We start from the raw sequence: 19,455 nt of genomic DNA on the forward strand, positions 1-19,455 counted from the left end.
TTTTTAAGATCATTGTAGCCCAAAATGCTTCTGTGATCTTGTCTGGACATGTCTGAGCCCAATGGCTCAGAGATACACCCAGCTTCAGAGTGCAATTTAGAGTTAAATGACCTTCCTGTCAACAGCAGCAGGCTGTTTTAGGAGTTACACGCCAACCCGTTGTTCACAGGGCAGGCGCTCTAGACGACTACAGCAAGATGATCCACTCATGCGAGTTTATTACTAACAAGACTGAGACAACTAAGCTAATGTGTCTCTTTGACACACGAGGATGCAAATACAAATCTGAGTAGATCTGCAGGTATGTAAAAACAAAACGGTGCTGCCTAACCGCAATACAATCGATAAAATAGGTAAGAATTTTATATTAGACAACATTTTGTTATCATCTCGGAGACAAACACCTCTAGATATTAAGCGGAGCTGTCAGGTTTCAAGGTTTCCATATTTATCTAGCTTTCCAAAGGGAGAGCCAATTAATTTACATTTATTCAGCAGTACGTCATGTCATAAATCAATTAAAACAAAAACTACATGTAGGGCCATGATGGAGTACGACCTTGTAAATAATAACTGCTAGAATTCAAATTATTTAAGACAATTGATCAACATAGTATTAGTTAACTGATATTCTAAGTTCATCATACACTTTAAACAGAAGTGGCTGTGTAAGACTGTCCAAAACAAAAGGAATAGCGTGCGTCTTTAGCTGCCTTCAGTGTTCTTGGTGCAATGGCAGCTGCCTTCAGTGTACTTGGTGGAAAGGCAGCTGCCTTCAGTGTACTTGGTGCAATGGCAGCTGCCTTCACAGTACTTGGTGCAATGGCAGCTGCCTTCATTGTACTTGGTGCAATGGCTGCTACCTTCAGTGTACTTGGTGCAATGGCAGCTGCCTGCAGTGTACTTTGTGGAATGGCTGCTGCCTAACTGGCATTAGCTTAGTGCAATGCCTCCAATTTGGCCTTCTGCATGCTCCAGCTCTAAAGGTCCAAACACACGCGAATGTCATGAGGAGGGCGGAGATATCGCTGGCATGTGCATAAACACACTTGAGCGATTTACTAGCAAACGATATAATGGGCACGCTCACAAACTGCCAATAAAATTCCGTATCATTAGTTTCTTCGGAGTTGTTAATAAATTTAGGTAAGTCAATATGGCGCCATCGAGGCAACAATGTAAACAACTTCCGCATTCGTTATTAAACCTATCTCACTTTCACGGATTTCACACTGCCTACACTACAAGAAGACGTAAGACAAACGATTATTGTATTGGTAACTGTAATATTTTACGATTTTTATACATATTTTATTTTGTAGTGGGTTTTTATATTTAATATATTAAATATTTACCGTTCTCAAGATGGTCAACCTGTGCAACGATTGACTCCAAATGTTGGTTTTCAACTCGGATTTTTTGTAAATTTTGTTTGTTATGGTGTACAGGACTGGGAGTGCTATTATGAAATTTATGAACAATTCAGTGTTCGTTCTGAAGATGTTTCAATCGTAACAAAATAGCAAAATGTTGTTGCTGTACAATGGGGAACAAAGTGGGAAATAATTTCCCGCCATAAAATTGCATTCTGGTAAAAACCAACCAATCGAAATACATCTCATTAGCGATATAGTTGTGTAGAGAAAGTCTAGCGTTATCGCTCTGTATGAACACGCTGAGTGAATTCTAGCAGATTAGAGCCACACAGCGTGATATCGCTCTAAATATCGCCTAGTGTGTTTTCACCTATAGACCAGGCTGTTTTTATTATGCAACTGCATGTAGGTTAAACAAGCAAATGAACTAGAACTGGTTCTGAGTGTCACATGATTAGGTGAGGTAGCACAAATCCTTAACCAACACTTACCCTCAGCCTTTTCTGCCTGCCTTTTCCAAAACTGTCCACAGTGTCACCCATGCTGCCGGTGCTCACCTCAACAGCTGGGTTGAAAATGGATGGGCTTGACATTTCCCTACCCTGCCCATGACGCTGCTGCTTCTTCAGTAGATGTGATTGGTCAGAATTGTTGACCAGGCAGCAGTAACCATCGATGAGATTGGCTGTATTAAAGGTAAAGAAAGTCGAGTAGGTGTTATGTACATGAACAAGTTGTCAGTTATCTAGAACATGGCAACAACCTGCATAATAAAGAAGAAGGCAACTCTTCAATGGGAAGATTTTTGTTTTAGTTCTACTGCAAGACACAAATGTCATTTCAGTAACACATCAAACACTTAATTATAAGCCAGAATAACCAACACCTGCATGTAAAAATCAATTTTTTTGCTTGAAACTTTGTGGTATTGCAAAAAAATGTAGTTTTTGCGCTTATAACATTAATAGTACAGTGTGCCATGGCTATGTAGGCATGGATATTTCAAAAGTACATACCGTTACAGTCTACATTTATATAATAATACTATTTACGCTAATTCAAACCGAGTAGATATATTAAACTACTATTTATGTTTGGTCAAATTAAGTTTATATGTGAGAATTGCAATCATTTGCATGTAGAGAGAGAGAGAATGTATTTGAAGTGATGATCGATTGTTATCAGAAATGTAATAAAAAACTTTGATCGAACATAAAACTGAACTATTAATATTGTACAACTAACTAGCCTCACTTTTTGTGACCAGCAATTTTTAAGGCAGCAAATAGAATTCAGCTGTGGTTTGACCTAGCGGAGCTGATTATGTCTTGGAGCATACCAAACACGACATTAACACGACCTTGCCAGTTTTAATACATCCTCTCATATGAGTTGTTCACTTTTGAAATCACGCCAATGAGATCTTGTCTTAGCAAAGCCAGTAAGAAGTTTACATGTATCTGCAAACTTACTTGATAACATTTGTAAAGTTCTATGTTTAAAGTAAAATTACAATTGAAACTTTTTAACCAATTTGGAAAGAAAAACAGATCCTTAAATCTGGTGGTAAGTTAACGACATGGAGCTTTGTTGGTGATAAGTTAACAACATGAAGTTCTGTTGGTGGTAAGTTAATGACATGGAGCTCTGTTGGTGGTAAGTTAACAACATGGATCTCTGTTGGTGGTAAGTTAACAACATGGAGCTCTGTTGGTGGTAAAACAATGACATGGAGCTCTGTTGGTGGTAAGTTAACAACATGGAGCTCTGTTGGTGGTAAGTTAACAACATGGAGCTCTGTTGGTGGTAAGTTAACAACATGGAGCTCTGTAGGTGGTAAGTTAACAACACGGAGCTCTGTTGGTTGGTAAGTTAACGACATAGAGCTATAGTGAACCATGGCTATTAATAGTGAACTATGGCTATAGTGAACTATGGCTATAGTGAACTATGGCTATAGTGAACTATGGCTATAGTGAACTATGGCTATATTGAACTATGGATCTAGTGAACTAAGGCTATAGTGAACTATGGCTATAGCAAACTATGGCTACACTGAACTATGGCTATACTGAACTATGGCTATAGTGAACTATGGCTATAGTGAATTATGGCTACACTGAACTATGGCTACACTGAACAATGGCTATAGTGAACTATGGCAATAGTGAACTATGGCTATAGTGAACTATGGCTATAGTGAACTATGGCTATGATGAACTATGGCTATAGTAGACCATGGCGGCTATGTTAAACTTTACGAAAGCCCAAAGAGTTTGGCATAGCCATGATCTGCTGTATTTAGCACATGCTGACAGCTCTCATCACCTATTACACAATACACCAAATACTACAATTACTGGACACTAAAAACTGACACGCAGTTAAGATATTGTACCTATATAGTCAGCTACATCAACTGACGGGGTAGTGACTGTGAGATATTCTGATGTCCCTTGAACTTTGAGTTGAAGAATCCCCTTATTCGACTCTCCAGCATTAGTCAGAATGGACTCCACCTTCAAGGTGAATAGGCAAAATGGTGAACAAATACACTTAAGCCAACCCCCTAAGGAAAAATCATGAAGAGCATGGACATTGCAGTACATGAAACTGGATCTGTATAAACCTTCAGGAATGTGCAAATTTAATAATAAGTTTTATCAGCTAGGATCATCCACATTATAATATATGAGCATATTTTCATAATAACTCGCGTTAAAAAAAGTAAAAACCATGAATAAAGGCAAACAACTGATAAAACACTAATTTTGTTAATGTATCACTAATTGGTTCTGCGGGTCAAAGCAACCTATGAGAAATGTTTAGGATTCAGTCTTCAATCACACTGGTTTTCAGAGATGACAGCCTCCAATCAAGGTTAATTACATACAGTCCAGCGACTATAGTTGTTGAAAGTTCAAATCCCGAATCATAATTCTTTAGTGTTTCAATGTTACCAATCATATGTTCCACTCTACTCTACTAGTAGAGATCTAAAATCCAAGAAAGACCTAACCATAAATAGCCAATGAGAAGGAAGTTACACAACCAATGTTCCATTGCAGCGTCACTTGTGTCAATGCTAAAACCATTACTGATACAGTAGGTGTTCTTACAACAGAAATAATCCATTCCAGGAATTCTTACATTATAGGGATTTCATAGTATAAGAACAGTAAAATACATACAATTGCCTAATCCGTTCCAAGACTTTTTCAAACTCACGCCTTTGGCCATACAAAAAAAAGCTTGACTCAACTTTTTTAATTTGTGAGCGGTGCCATAATTGCACTATTATCGGTTTGCGTCGACAACTTTTTTTCCTTTTTCTGATAAATCTCACCGATTTTATAGACCATGATTGCGGCAATTTTCCAACAAGTTGACGGGGAGCGCACATCTTCGACATTCATATACAACAATTTGCTCATATTTTTTAAACAGCAGTCTTTTCTGGAAAGTAAAACGAATAACAAATATGTTATACGTCTGCATACAATAAAGCAAAACAACAAATATGTTATACGTCTGCATACAATAAAGCAAAACAATAAATATGTTATACGTCTGCATACAATAAAGCAAAACAACAAATATGTTATACGTCTGCATACAATAAAGCAAAACAATAAATATGTTATACATCTGCATACAATAAAGCAAAACAGCAAATATGTTATACGTCTGCATACAATAAAGCAAAACAACAAATATGTTATACGTCTGCATACAATAAAGCAAAACAATAAATATGTTATAAGTCTGCATACAATAAAGCAAAACAACAAATATGTTATACGTCTGCATACAATAAAGCAAAACAGCAAATATGTTATATGTCTGCATACAATAAAGCAAAACAACAAATATGTTATACGTCTGCATACAATAAAGCAAAACAGCAAATATGTTATACGTCTGCATACAATAAAGCAAAACAACAAATATGTTATACGTCTGCATACAATAAAGCAAAACAACAAAATATTTTTACTATAAAAAACTGGTACTACCAGTCTGTCGTCTATCTGCATCCAGGGGTCAAGGTTAGGATAAAAGAGAACTTTTGATGATACTCCAACTCGTGACATTCAGATTGGTGGACCGACGCTGTAAAACTTGCGCCAATCGATCGCCTTAAAGTATTTATGAACAACTGCACAGTACCTATTCTCTGTTCTGTCAACAGACCTGAGATCTGTCAACAAGCATATGTAATAATTGTAATGCTATAGGCACGTCATTTTTTTTCTCGCGAGTGCGGCGAGATAGATTAGCATTCAAATCGAATTTGAGAACTCTCCCGACTTGATAATTTACGTTATATGGAATTTTTTATGTAGCATAAAGCTTTACATTATTTGAAATTTACGTTATACGAGGTATACGTTATAGGAGCGTCTGCTGTAATTGGAAATTTGCCTCATTTTCAATTACACATCCAGCGGGTTGGTGTTGAACAATAAAATTAGGCACTCAAGGTAATTTTAAGCTTTATTATTTTTGTTAGAAATAAATGAATTGGCACGAACTTGGTGCTGACACCATAGGAAGCATCAGTAAAAGAGTTATGCCTGTGTAATGTCCTTTAACTCTGACATGATTATTAGGTGAATCCTTTTAATATGGGAGATTATCATTCACTATGTTTGTTATGCAATAAATGAATGAAGTTAAATCCTTAAATTTGTTGCAAGATCTGCATTGTACGCTAAAATCATCTTATGTTGTAGCAGATATTCCTATAAAAATACACCATAATTCGCTCAAGTCATTCCACAGTCAAACACCTACAATAACTCTTATATACATGATGTAGCTATACACAACACTACATGAACACCCGGCGTTGCACGGATAAGAAAAAACGTTTTTGCACAGAAATTCATATTTAGTTAACACACAACATTTACCATCTAACTTTTAAATGAAGGTATTTGTTTATTTCTGTGTGTCTGGCATAATTCAAATATTTGACAGCTTAAGGCGTAGCTAAAACAGATTGTTGAAAAACATTTCTTACTTATGTGACACACTCATTCAATATTTAAAAGATTATAATTAGTAGCAAGTAATGTAGTTGCCATTGACTAGGTGTCTTCACCCAATGAATTTGAGTAACTTAAGCTAGTAACTTAAGCTAGTCTAAATCTTTACTATAACAAAAGCCATGTCCGTCTGTCTGTGCTTATAGCTGCTATAACTGAAATATTATCGTTATGCGTCATTATCTCAGGTTTTCAAGCCTGCTAGTAGCAACCAATAGTATTTTCTGTAAGCATGCATAGTGTAACCAGTGTAATAAGCATGTGCACAATTATTCCATAGTATGGCAATGACAGCATAGCATAATGGCTAAAGCCCGTCTACAGAATGGGTGTTTACAGACTATTTACCAGTTAGGTGATATACATGTAATTACTTAAAAGTAAACATGAAACATTACATAAATTATAGTTATTTTTAGTATACAAGCGTCTGATATATCAATGACTTCTAATCAACTTCAAATGAAACAAACAGAAATGAAATAATTCAGGGATAATTAATAGTTGTATATTAAGAATTGCTCACTGTGGGAAAATATTTCTTTCTTAAGAAACACAACTCTGCTCAACCTGTTGCAACGTTTAATAATTAATCTAGATTTTAAACTTTTGTGTTTGTATATAAACATTGGGCAAAGAAAACAAAACCCATGTTAGGAATCCTTCTGTGTCATTGGTCATCTCTAATGGACAGAAGCAGCAGAACACCAACCTGTGAAAAATCAGCGAGCAATGTAGGAGAGTGCGACTTCTCAGTAGAGTAACTGATGCCTACATCAGCCCCGACGAGCAGCTCAACAGGAACTTTCCAGCCACTCCCTGCAAGTTACCAAGTATGTCAGCTCTAACTCATCTTTATGTACTGGTAATGAATGCTAGCCTTTGTACTAAACAATTGTCTGACCAATCTATGAGTAGCTCACTAAGGGTACTTACACTAAGGGTACATACACTAAGGGTACTTACGTACTTGTACTTCTCTGGAATGTCGGACAAAATATATATCTTTTAATCAAGTTATGCAATGAGTAAACATTCAGTCATGCGAGTACTAGTGGTTTGGAGTTATTTTCTATATGCCACTTTTAGCAATATTACTATATCAGAAGATGACCAAAGGACAAATCCAATGAAAACACCTTTTAGTGTTCAGCCACCGTGTCTGTTATCAGGCAATTATCGAGTATCGCTGTTGAAAATAATTAACTATACAAAAAGATGTGAGATAAGATGTTTTAAGGGTGCACTGAGAGGCCCGATATAGTACTTTGCCCAGTGCCAATAGCACGCTTATCAGGTATCATCATACATCCTAATCATCATACATCCTAATCATCATACATCCTAATCATCATACATCCTAATCATCATACATCCTAATCATCATAAATTCTCCAATAATCATTCTGAAATTGTGAAGGATACGTGATGGAAGCAGTAATATAGTGAATGCAGTAAGATAGTGATGGGAGCAGTAATATAGTGATGGGAGCAGTAATATAGTGATGGGAGCAGTATTATAGTGAATGCAGTAAGATAGTGATGGGAGCAGTAATATAGTGATGGGAGCAGTATTATAGTGAATGCAGTAAGATAGTGATGGGAGCAGTAATATAGTGATGGGAGCAGTATTATAGTGAATGCAGTAAGATAGTGATGGGAGCAGTAATATAGTGATGGGAGCAGTAATATAGTGAATGCAGTAAGATAGTGATGGGAGCAGTAATATAGTGATGGGAGCAGTAATATAGTGATGGGAGCAGTAATATAGTGATGGGAGCAGTAATATAGTGATGGGAGCAGTATTATAGTGAATGCAGTAAGATAGGTAAGAAAGAAAGTTTAAGTGTACTTATACCCCTATGAGTAGAGCTGTTCGATGTCTACCTGCACTATGCATTCAATTTCAGAGTTGTTTTCTCCTGAAAACTGAATGAAACCAAATCTTCAATTGTTACTTCGGTTTACTCATATTGGCATTATGAACCGCATCGAACCGAGATTTGTATATTTATTAATAAATAGTAAACTAATTATTAATATTTGCAAAAAAACGTTTAGGTAATGGTGAAAATTTTAATTATATTAATATTAATTAACCAATGCAATTTGAAAAATTTTATCCTCTCTAAAATTTAATGAATCAACATCAAATTGATTACATAATTTAAAAACAATTAAATATAACTAAAAAAATTACAATATACTCAAGACAAATACAATCAATGAAGATTAATACCATAATAAGATATTACAAATATAAGTCTCTTAACTACAAAACAGCACATGAGTCTATTTGGCAAGAGTCAAAACTATTGCTGCAATTTGGATGAAAAGAAAACTCTAAACTCATTTGCTGACTGATCGATGCTCTCACGAAAATTTGCTTAGGAAACTGCTGCGTGGGCATGCGCAAACATTGAATCGAATCGTGATGTAAAATTCGGTTCATACGCAGTCGTCTTCTCCTTCTGAATCGATGACCCGAGAGAGAACAACTATCGAAAAACCGAATGCACTCGACTCGTTATCCAGCACTACCTATGAGTAAGAAACCTGACAGTAAACCAATATGCAAAACCGGTATAAATAAAACACGCAGAACATCAGACCATCACTAGGGAAGCAATACTGTTACTACGGCTATAATCCCTGTAAAGGAAAACTGGCGACACAGCCCGAGTACCTAGAGCACATTGGAAGGAGCCTTGATGGAAGGAGGAAACGAGTTTGAGCTCCTTATAAAACCTGAGCACACATTCTTCCTCGGAGAGAGGAGCAAACTCCTTAAAGTGAGCAATCACCAGCTTTCTGAGCTTCTTGGTGGGAAAGGCTTCGAGTACTGAATTGGGAAGAAACTTTCTCATCCCAACCTCCTGAATGCAAAAGAGAACTTGTGACAAGAAACAGAGAAAACTAAACATCCTGAATTTGTGTGGAGCACAGCTGGAGGTTGCTCCATGAAATGAAGCTATTACCAAATGCATATTCCTGTCAGTGTAATATTACAAGTGACAGTTGAAAAAATCAATTATTTATAAATAACTGTAGGTGTAAAATGATTCCCGCAACTGGACAAGCTATATCAGGTGATATCATTGAAGCCATTGCAGCTCTAAAAAATTACACTGATAAATAGATAACGGTCAAATTTAGACATACGGGTCCAATACATTTCAATATTCTCTGTATACATTAAGACCAATGTAGGCTATAGTACAATATTCTCTGTATACATTAAAACCAATGTAGGCTATAGTACAATATTCTCTGTATACATTAAAACCAATGTAGGCTATAGTACAATATTCTCTGTATACAGTAAACCAATGTAGGCTATAGTACAATATTCTCTGTATACATTAAAACCAATGTAGGCTATAGTACAATATTCTCTGTATACATTAAAACCAATGTAGGCTATAGTACAATATTCTCTATATACATTAAAACCAATGTAGGCTATAGTACAATATTCTCTGTATACATTAAAACCAATGTAGGCTATAGTACAATATTATCTGTATACATTAAAACCAATGTAGGCTATAGTACAATATTATCTGTATACATTAAAACCAATGTAGGCTATAGTACAATATTATCTGTATACATTAAAACCAATGTAGGCTATAGTACAATATGTTCTGTATACATTAAACCAATGTAAGCTATAATACAATATTCTCTATATACATTAAAACCAATGTAGGCTATAGTACAATATTCTCTGTATAAATTAAAACCAATGTTGGCTATAGTACAATATTCTCTGTATACATTAAAACCAATGTAGGCTATAGTACAATATTCTCTGTACACATAAAACCAATGTAGGCTATAGTACAATATTCTCTGTATACATTAAAACCAATGTAGGCTATAGTACAATATTCTCTATATACATTAAAACCAATGTAGGCTATAGTACAATATTCTCTGTATACATTAAAACCAATGTAGGCCATAGTACAATATTCTCTATATACATTAAAACCAATGTAGGCTATAGTAAATATTTGTATAACCATATTTGATGTTCAGTTTGTATCCTTCCAGGGCACAAAGAACAATGACCAGTACTTCAAGAAATCACATCCAGCTTTAAAACAAATATATTGGAGAAAACTATATAAAACACTAAATATAAAACTACATTATATGCAAAAACTAATACAGTATTATTGATTAAAGAGGACTTTATTGCTATTTTACTATAGAGACCCATAAACTATCGACTATGCTCTCGGCTATGCTAGATTCTGTGGTACAGGTAGTGAAAAAGTATGTGGTCGAGCTCACCCCAACTTATACTACTTATAGTTTAAATTAACGTTACATGTATTTATAGAAGCTCTATTATTATTATGCTATATTTTTATTTATTTATTATTTATGACCAGCTTTTTTACTTTCAACATTGTATTGCTCTGAAAAACTTAGGATATCATATTGCTCTGAGAAACTTTGGATATTTATTGCATGCTAGAAATTACTTCAAATGTTAAGACAAATGTTTTCTCACGTTTTAAGCCGTATGCCAAAAGTCTGTTTGTGTAAGTTTGACTGTATTAAGATTGTATGTATCAATTTGACTGTATTAAGTTTGTATGTATAATAGGTTTGACTGTATTAAGTTTGTATGTATAATAGGTTTGACTGTATTAAGTTTGTATGTATAATAGGTTTGACTGTATTAAGTTTGTATGTATAATAGGTTTGACTGTGTTAAGTTTCTATGTATAATAGGTTTGACTGTGTTAAGTTTTTATGTATAATAGGTTTGACTGTATTAAGTTTGTATGTATAACAGGTTTGACTATATTAAGTTTGTATGTATAATAGGTTTGACTGTATTAAGTTTGTATGTATAATAGGTTTGACTGTATTAAGTTTGTATGTATAATAGGTTTGACTGTATTAAGTTTCTATGTATAATAGGTTTGACTATATTAAGTTTGTATGTATAATAGGTTTGACTGTGTTAAGTTTCTATGTATAATAGGTTTGACTGTATTAAGTTTGTATGTATAATAGGTTTGACTGTATTAAGTTTGTATGTATAATAGGTTTGACTGTATTAAGTTTGTATGTATAATAGGTTTGACTGTATTAAGTTTGTATGTATAATAGGTTTGACTGTATTAAGTTTGTATGTATAATAGGTTTGACTGTATTAAGTTTGTATGTATAACAGGTTTGACTGTATTAAGTTTGTATGTATAACAGGTTTGACTGTATTAAGTTTGTATGTATAATAGGTTTGACTGTGTTAAGTTTGTATGTATAATAGGTTTGACTGTATTAAGTTTGTATGTATAATAGGTTTGACTGTGTTAAGTTTGTATGTATAATAGGTTTGACTGTATTAAGTTTGTATGTATAATAGGTTTGACTGTGTTAAGTTTGTATGTATAATAGGTTTGACTGTGTTAAGTTTGTATGTATAACAGGTTTGACTGTGTTAAGTTAGTATGTATAATAGGTTTGACTGTATTAAGTTTGTATGTATAATAGGTTTGACTGTATTAAGTTTGTATGTATAATAGGTTTGACTGTATTAAGTTTGTATGTATAATAGGTTTGACTATATTAAGTTTGTATGTATAATAGGTTTGACTGTATTAAGTTTGTATGTATAATAGGTTTGACTGTGTTAAGTTTGTATGTATAATAGGTTTGACTGTATTAAGTTTGTATGTATAATAGGTTTGACTGTATTAAGTTTGTATGTATAATAGGTTTGACTGTATTAAGTTTGTATGTATAATAGGTTTGACTGTATTAAGTTTGTATGTATAATAGGTTTGACTATATTAAGTTTGTATGTATAATAGGTTTGACTGTATTAAGTTTGTATGTATAATAGGTTTGACTGTATTAAGTTTGTATGTATAATAGGTTTGACTGTATTAAGTTTGTATGTATAATAGGTTTGACTGTGTTAAGTTTCTATGTATAATAGGTTTGACTGTATTAAGTTTGTATGTATAATAGGTTTGACTGTATTAAGTTTGTATGTATAATAGGTTTGACTGTATTAAGTTAGTATGTATAATAGGTTTGACTGTGTTAAGTTTGTATGTATAATAGGTTTGACTGTGTTAAGTTTGTATGTATAATAGGTTTGACTGTATTAAGTTTGTATGTATAATAGGTTTGACTGTATTAAGTTTGTATGTATAATAGGTTTGACTGTATTAAGTTTGTATGTATAATAGGTTTGACTGTATTAAGTTTGTATGTATAATAGGTTTGACTGTATTAAGTTTGTATGTATAATAGGTTTGACTGTATTAAGTTTCTATGTATAATAGGTTTGACTGTATTAAGTTTGTATGTATAATAGGTTTGACTGTGTTAAGTTTGTATGTATAATAGGTTTGACTGTATTAAGTTTGTATGTATAATAGGTTTGACTGTATTAAGTTTGTATGTATAATAGGTTTGACTGTGTTAAGTTTGTATGTATAATAGGTTTGACTGTATTAAGTTTGTATGTATAATAGGTTTGACTGTATTAAGTTTGTATGTATAATAGGTTTGACTGTATTAAGTTTGTATGTATAATAGGTTTGACTGTGTTAAGTTTGTATGTATAATAGGTTTGACTATATTAAGTTTGTATGTATAATAGGTTTGACTGTATTAAGTTTGTATGTATAATAGGTTTGACTGTATTAAGTTTGTATGTGTAATAGGTTTGACTGTGTTAAGTTTGTATGTATAATAGGTTTGACTGTATTAAGTTTGTATGTATAATAGGTTTGACTGTATTAAGTTTGTATGTATAATAGGTTTGACTGTATTAAGTTTGTATGTATAATAGGTTTGACTGTATTAAGTTTGTATGTATAATAGGTTTGACTGTATTAAGTTTGTATGTATAATAGGTTTGACTGTATTAAGTTTGTATGTATAATAGGTTTGACTGTATTAAGTTTGTATGTATAATAGGTTTGACTGTATTAAGTTTGTATGTATAATAGGTTTGACTGTATTAAGTTTGTATGTGTAATAGGTTTGACTGTATTAAGTTTGTATGTATAATAGGTTTGACTGTATTAAGTTTGTATGTATAATAGGTTTGACTGTATTAAGTTTGTATGTATAATAGGTTTGACTGTATTAAGTTTGTATGTATAATAGGTTTGACTGTATTAAGTTTGTATGTATAATAGGTTTGACTGTATTAAGTTTGTATGTGTAATAGGTTTGACTGTATTAAGTTTGTATGTATAATAGGTTTGACTGTATTAAGTTTGTATGTATAATAGGTTTGACTGTATTAAGTTTGTATGTATAATAGGTTTGACTGTATCAAGTTTGTATGTATAATAGGTTTGACTGTATTAAGTTTGTATGTATAATAGGTTTGACTGTATTAAGTTTGTATGTATAATAGGTTTGACTGTATTAAGTTTGTATGTATAATAGGTTTGACTGTGTTAAGTTTGTATGTATAATAGGTTTGACTGTGTTAAGTTTGTATGTATAATAGGTTTGACTGTATTAAGTTTGTATGTATAATAGGTTTGACTGTATTAAGTTTGTATGTATAATAGGTTTGACTGTGTTAAGTTAGTATGTATAATAGGTTTGACTGTGTTAAGTTTGTATGTATAATAGGTTTGACTGTATTAAGTTTGTATGTATAATAGGTTTGACTGTATTAAGTTTGTATGTATAATAGGTTTGACTGTGTTAAGTTTGTATGTATAATAGGTTTGACTGTGTTAAGTTTGTATGTATAATAGGTTTGACTGTATTAAGTTTGTATGTATAATAGGTTTGACTGTATTAAGTTTGTATGTATAATAGGTTTGACTGTGTTAAGTTTGTATGTATAATAGGTTTGACTGTATTAAGTTTGTATGTATAATAGGTTTGACTGTATTAATTTTGTATGTATAATAGGTTTGACTGTGTTAAGTTTGTACGTATAATAGGTTTGACTGTGTTAAGTTTGTATGTATAATAGGTTTGACTGTGTTAAGTTTGTATGTATAACAGGTTTGACTGTATTAAGTTTGTATGTATAATAGGTTTGACTGTATTAAGTTTGTATGTATAATAGGTTTGACTGTATTAAGTTTGTATGTATAATAGGTTTGACTGTGTTAAGTTTGTATGTATAATAGGTTTGACTGTGTTAAGTTTGTATGTATAATAGGTTTGACTGTATTAAGTTAGTATGTATAATAGGTTTGACTGTATTAAGTTTGTATGTATAATAGGTTTGACTGTGTTAAGTTTGTATGTATAATAGGTTTGACTGTATTAAGTTTCTATGTATAATAGGTTTGACTATATTAAGTTTGTATGTATAATAGGTTTGACTGTGTTAAGTTTGTATGTATAATAGGTTTGACTGTATTAAGTTTGTATGTATAACAGGTTTGACTGTATTAAGTTTGTATGTATAACAGGTTTGACTGTATTAAGTTTGTATGTATAACAGGTTTGACTGTATTAAGTTTGTATGTATAATAGGTTTGACTGTATAAGGTTTGTATGTATAATAGGTTTGACTGTATTAAGTTTGTATGTATAATAGGTTTGACTGTATTAAGTTTGTATGTATAACAGGTTTGACTGTATTAAGTTTGTATGTATAACAGGTTTGACTGTATTAAGTTTGTATGTATAATAGGTTTGACTGTATTAAGTTTGTATGTATAATAGGTTTGACTGTATTAAGTTTGTATGTATAATAGGTTTGACTGTGTTAAGTTTGTATGTATAATAGGTTTGACTGTATTAAGTTTGTATGTATAACAGGTTTGACTGTATTAAGTTTGTATGTATAACAGGTTTGACTGTATTAAGTTTGTATGTATAACAGGTTTGACTGTATTAAGTTTGTATGTATAATAGGTTTGACTGTATTAAGTTTGTATGTATATAGGTTTGACTGTATTAAGTTTGTATGTATAATAGGTTTGATTGTGTTAAGTTTGTATGTATAATAGGTTTGACTGTGTTAAGTTTGTATGTATAATAGGTTTGACTGTATTAAGTTTGTATGTATAACAGGTTTGACTGTATTAAGTTTGTATGTATAACAGGTTTGACTGTATTAAGTTTGTATGTATAATAGGTTTGACTGTATTAAGTTTGTATGTATAATAGGTTTGACTATATTAAGTTTGTATGTATAATAGGTTTGACTGTGTTAAGTTTGTATGTATAATAGGTTTGACTGTATTAAGTTTGTATGTATAACAGGTTTGACTGTATTAAGTTTGTATGTATAACAGGTTTGACTGTATTAAGTTTGTATGTATAATAGGTTTGACTGTATTAAGTTTGTATGTATAATAGGTTTGACTGTATTAAGTTTGTATGTATAATAGGTTTGACTGTATTAAGTTTGTATGTATAATAGGTTTGACTATATTAAGTTTGTATGTATAATAGGTTTGACTGTGTTAAGTTTGTATGTATAATAGGTTTGACTGTATTAAGTTTGTATGTATAACAGGTTTGACTGTATTAAGTTTGTATGTATAACAGGTTTGACTGTATTAAGTTTGTATGTATAATAGGTTTGACTGTATTAAGTTTGTATGTATAATAGGTTTGACTGTATTAAGTTTGTATGTATAACAGGTTTGACTGTATTAAGTTTGTATGTATAACAGGTTTGACTGTATTAAGTTTGTATGTATAATAGGTTTGACTATATTAAGTTTGTATGTATAATAGGTTTGACTGTGTTAAGTTTGTATGTATAATAGGTTTGACTGTATTAAGTTTGTATGTATAACAGGTTTGACTGTATTAAGATTGTATGTATAACAGGTTTGACTGTATTAAGTTTGTATGTATAACAGGTTTGACTGTATTAAGTTTGTATGTATAATAGGTTTGACTGTATTAAGTTTTTATGTATAATAGGTTTGACTGTGTTAAGTTTGTACGTATAATAGGTTTGACTGTATTAAGTTAGTATGTGTAATAGGTTTGACTGTATTAAGTTTCTATGTATAATAGGTTTGACTGTATTAAGTTTCTATGTATAATAGGTTTGACTGTATTAAGTTAGTATGTATAATAGGTTTGACTGTATTAAGTTAGTATGTGTAATAGGTTTGACTGTATTAAGTTTGTATGTATAATAGGTTTGACTGTGTTAAGTTTGTATGTATAATAGGTTTGACTGTATTAAGTTTGTATGTATAACAGGTTTGACTGTATTAAGTTTGTATGTATAATAGGTTTGACTGTGTTAAGTTTTTATGTATAATAGGTTTGACTATATTAAGTTTGTATGTATAATAGGTTTGACTGTGTTAAGTTTGTACGTATAATAGGTTTGACTGTATTAAGTTAGTATGTGTAATAGGTTTGACTGTATTAAGTTTCTATGTATAATAGGTTTGACTGTATTAAGTTTCTATGTATAATAGGTTTGACTGTGTTAAGTTTGTACGTATAATAGGTTTGACTGTATTAAGTTAGTATGTGTAATAGGTTTGACTGTATTAAGTTTCTATGTATAATAGGTTTGACTGTATTAAGTTAGTATGTATAATAGGTTTGACTGTATTAAGTTTGTATGTATAATAGGTTTGACTGTATTAAGTTAGTATGTATAATAGGTTTGACTGTATTAAGTTTGTATGTATAATAGGTTTGACTGTATTAAGTTAATATGTATAATAGGTTTGACTGTATTAAGTTAGTATGTATCGGCTTAACTGTATTAAAAACAAAAAGAAAACAAAATCATAAATACCAAGCAAACAAAGAGGTGACCCTCTTTGTTTAACTAATAAAAACACGAGCAATCATGAAGCTACTGAAGAATCCTAATTTGTATTGAAGAATCAGAATACACACGCATGAGATCAGTATTTGAGATCAGTATGTAGAAATGATGCTGATGACCATACTGAAGAAGAAAGAGGTTACATACAATAACAACACATAAAGCAACAAATATAACAAATACCTACAGAATATTTAGACCTGTAACAGCGATCAAACATACCTTTTCTATGTACTCCATGTTGCTTTTTTTGAGCAGTGCTTCGGGTGACATGTTTATGAAGAGTCGTCTCATCTCTATGCAGCCGAGTCGAATAGCGGTCGTGTGGTCAACCTTCTCTGCCAACTCGGCCATGTATTCATTCCGCACCTGCGCCATATAAGTGAGTGAACAATCCAGCATATGACAAGATACTAAGTAGGCATGGATTAAGTTTTGATGAGGCGATGGTAGGTCGATAATAATCATGCGATGGTAGGTCAATAATAGTCATGCGATGGTAGGCCGATGATACAGTCATGTGGAGGTAGGTCGATGATACAGCCATATGATGGTAGGTCGATAACAGTCACGTGATGGTAGCTCGATAATAATCATGCGATGGTAGGCCGATGATACAGTCATGTGGTGGTAGGTCGATGATACAGTCATATGATGGTAGGTCGATGATACAGTCATGTAGTGGTAGGTCAATGATACAGTCATGTGGGGGTAGGCTCGCCAAACCATGTAACAAACTGTCATACACAAATTATAGTTCATATACGATTGAAACGAAAGCAATGAAATTACAACTGTAATATAAAGGAGGCCTTGAAGGTCTAATCTGGGATGAAAAAAGTAATGCAAGTAATAAGATAACTTGTTCAAAGTCATGTTTGCAAACACCGACAAATGTGTAAATAATGTGCAGCCTACACACCTACTGTGTCGACGCACACCAGCCCTACTACACCAACCAATGTATTGATAACTAGAATTGATGAGGGCTAGAACCTTGAGCAGCCAATGGGCAGCCTTGAGCAGCCAATGGGCAGCCTTGAGCAGCCGATGTGCGCTGCCGCTCACTCTCTCTTCAAGGAAAAACAGGCTACACGTAACGATGAAAATCAGCCAGCTACAAGCATTTGGAATCAAAGTGAACCAAATAAAATTAAAAGCTTTAACTTTCAACAGATTCAATTAACTACAGAATTACCTGGAAGTCATTTATGACATCGGTGGCCATCACATAGCTGTTACAGATATGAATATCTTTCCCTATTTATGAATAGTTTTTGTGCAATCCTATCAGTGTCATTCAACAATGAATTTCAAATAAAATCTTTCTGTGCTGGACAAGAATAAAATGAAATAATGGGAATCATGCTTCTGACCAATCAAAGATACGGTTTTTTCTACCGACATGACCAACATATTCGGTCATAAATGGCATGATGTAGAGCCATCGACAACTGGTTCATAAATGGCATAATGTAGAGCCATCGACAACTGGTTCATAAATGGCATGATGTAGAGCCATCGACAACTGGTTCATAAATGGCATGATGTAGAGCCATCGACTACTGGTTCATAAATGGCATAATGTAGAGCCATCGACTACTGGTTCATAAATGGCATGATGTAGAGCCATCGACAACTGGTTCATAAATGGCATGATGTAGAGCCATCGACAACTGGTTCATAAATGGCATGATGTAGAGCCATCGACTACTGGTTCATAAATGGCATGATGTAGAGCCATCGACTACTGGTTCATAAATGGCATGATGTAGAGCCATCGACAACTGGTTCATAAATGGCATAATGTAGAGCCATCGACTACTGGTTCATAAATGGCATAATGTAGAGCCATCGACTACTGGTTCATAAATGGCATGATGTAGAGCCATCGACAACTGGTTCATAAATGGCATGATGTAGAGCCATCGACTACTGGTTCATAAATGGCATGATGTAGAGCCATCGACAACTGGTTCATAAATGGCATGATGTAGAGCCATCGACAACTGGTTCATAAATGGCATAATGTAGAGCCATCGACTACTGGTTCATAAATGGCATAATGTAGAGCCATCGACTACTGGTTCATAAATGGCATGATGTAGAGCCATCGACTACTGGTTCATAAATGGCATGATGTAGAGCCATCGACAACTGGTTCATAAATGGCATAATGTAGAGCCATCGACTACTGGTTCATAAATGGCATGATGTAGAGCCATCGACTACTGGTTCATAAATGGCATAATGT

At 33.0% G+C, this 19,455-nt stretch overlaps 1 protein-coding gene across 2 annotated transcripts in view; it reads right to left on the minus strand.

Annotated features, from left to right (window-relative positions):
* LOC137394838 (focal adhesion kinase 1-like) overlaps positions 1-19,455 on the minus strand; it is a 67,768-nt gene that overhangs the window by 21,437 nt on the left and 26,876 nt on the right. For both annotated transcript variants that reach the window (XM_068081608.1, XM_068081607.1), the window contains exons 5-9: positions 17,424-17,570; positions 9,114-9,303; positions 7,140-7,246; positions 3,775-3,895; positions 1,868-2,061 (exon numbers count right to left, since the gene is read on the minus strand). In XM_068081608.1, the coding sequence (XP_067937709.1) occupies positions 1,868-2,061; positions 3,775-3,895; positions 7,140-7,246; positions 9,114-9,303; positions 17,424-17,570 (759 nt within the window). The remainder of the gene's footprint in view (positions 1-1,867; positions 2,062-3,774; positions 3,896-7,139; positions 7,247-9,113; positions 9,304-17,423; positions 17,571-19,455) is intronic.

The sequence above is a fragment of the Watersipora subatra genome, chromosome 4 (genome assembly GCF_963576615.1).
Source record: "Watersipora subatra chromosome 4, tzWatSuba1.1, whole genome shotgun sequence".
In the NCBI taxonomy this organism is placed as follows: Eukaryota; Metazoa; Bryozoa; class Gymnolaemata; order Cheilostomatida; family Watersiporidae; genus Watersipora; species Watersipora subatra.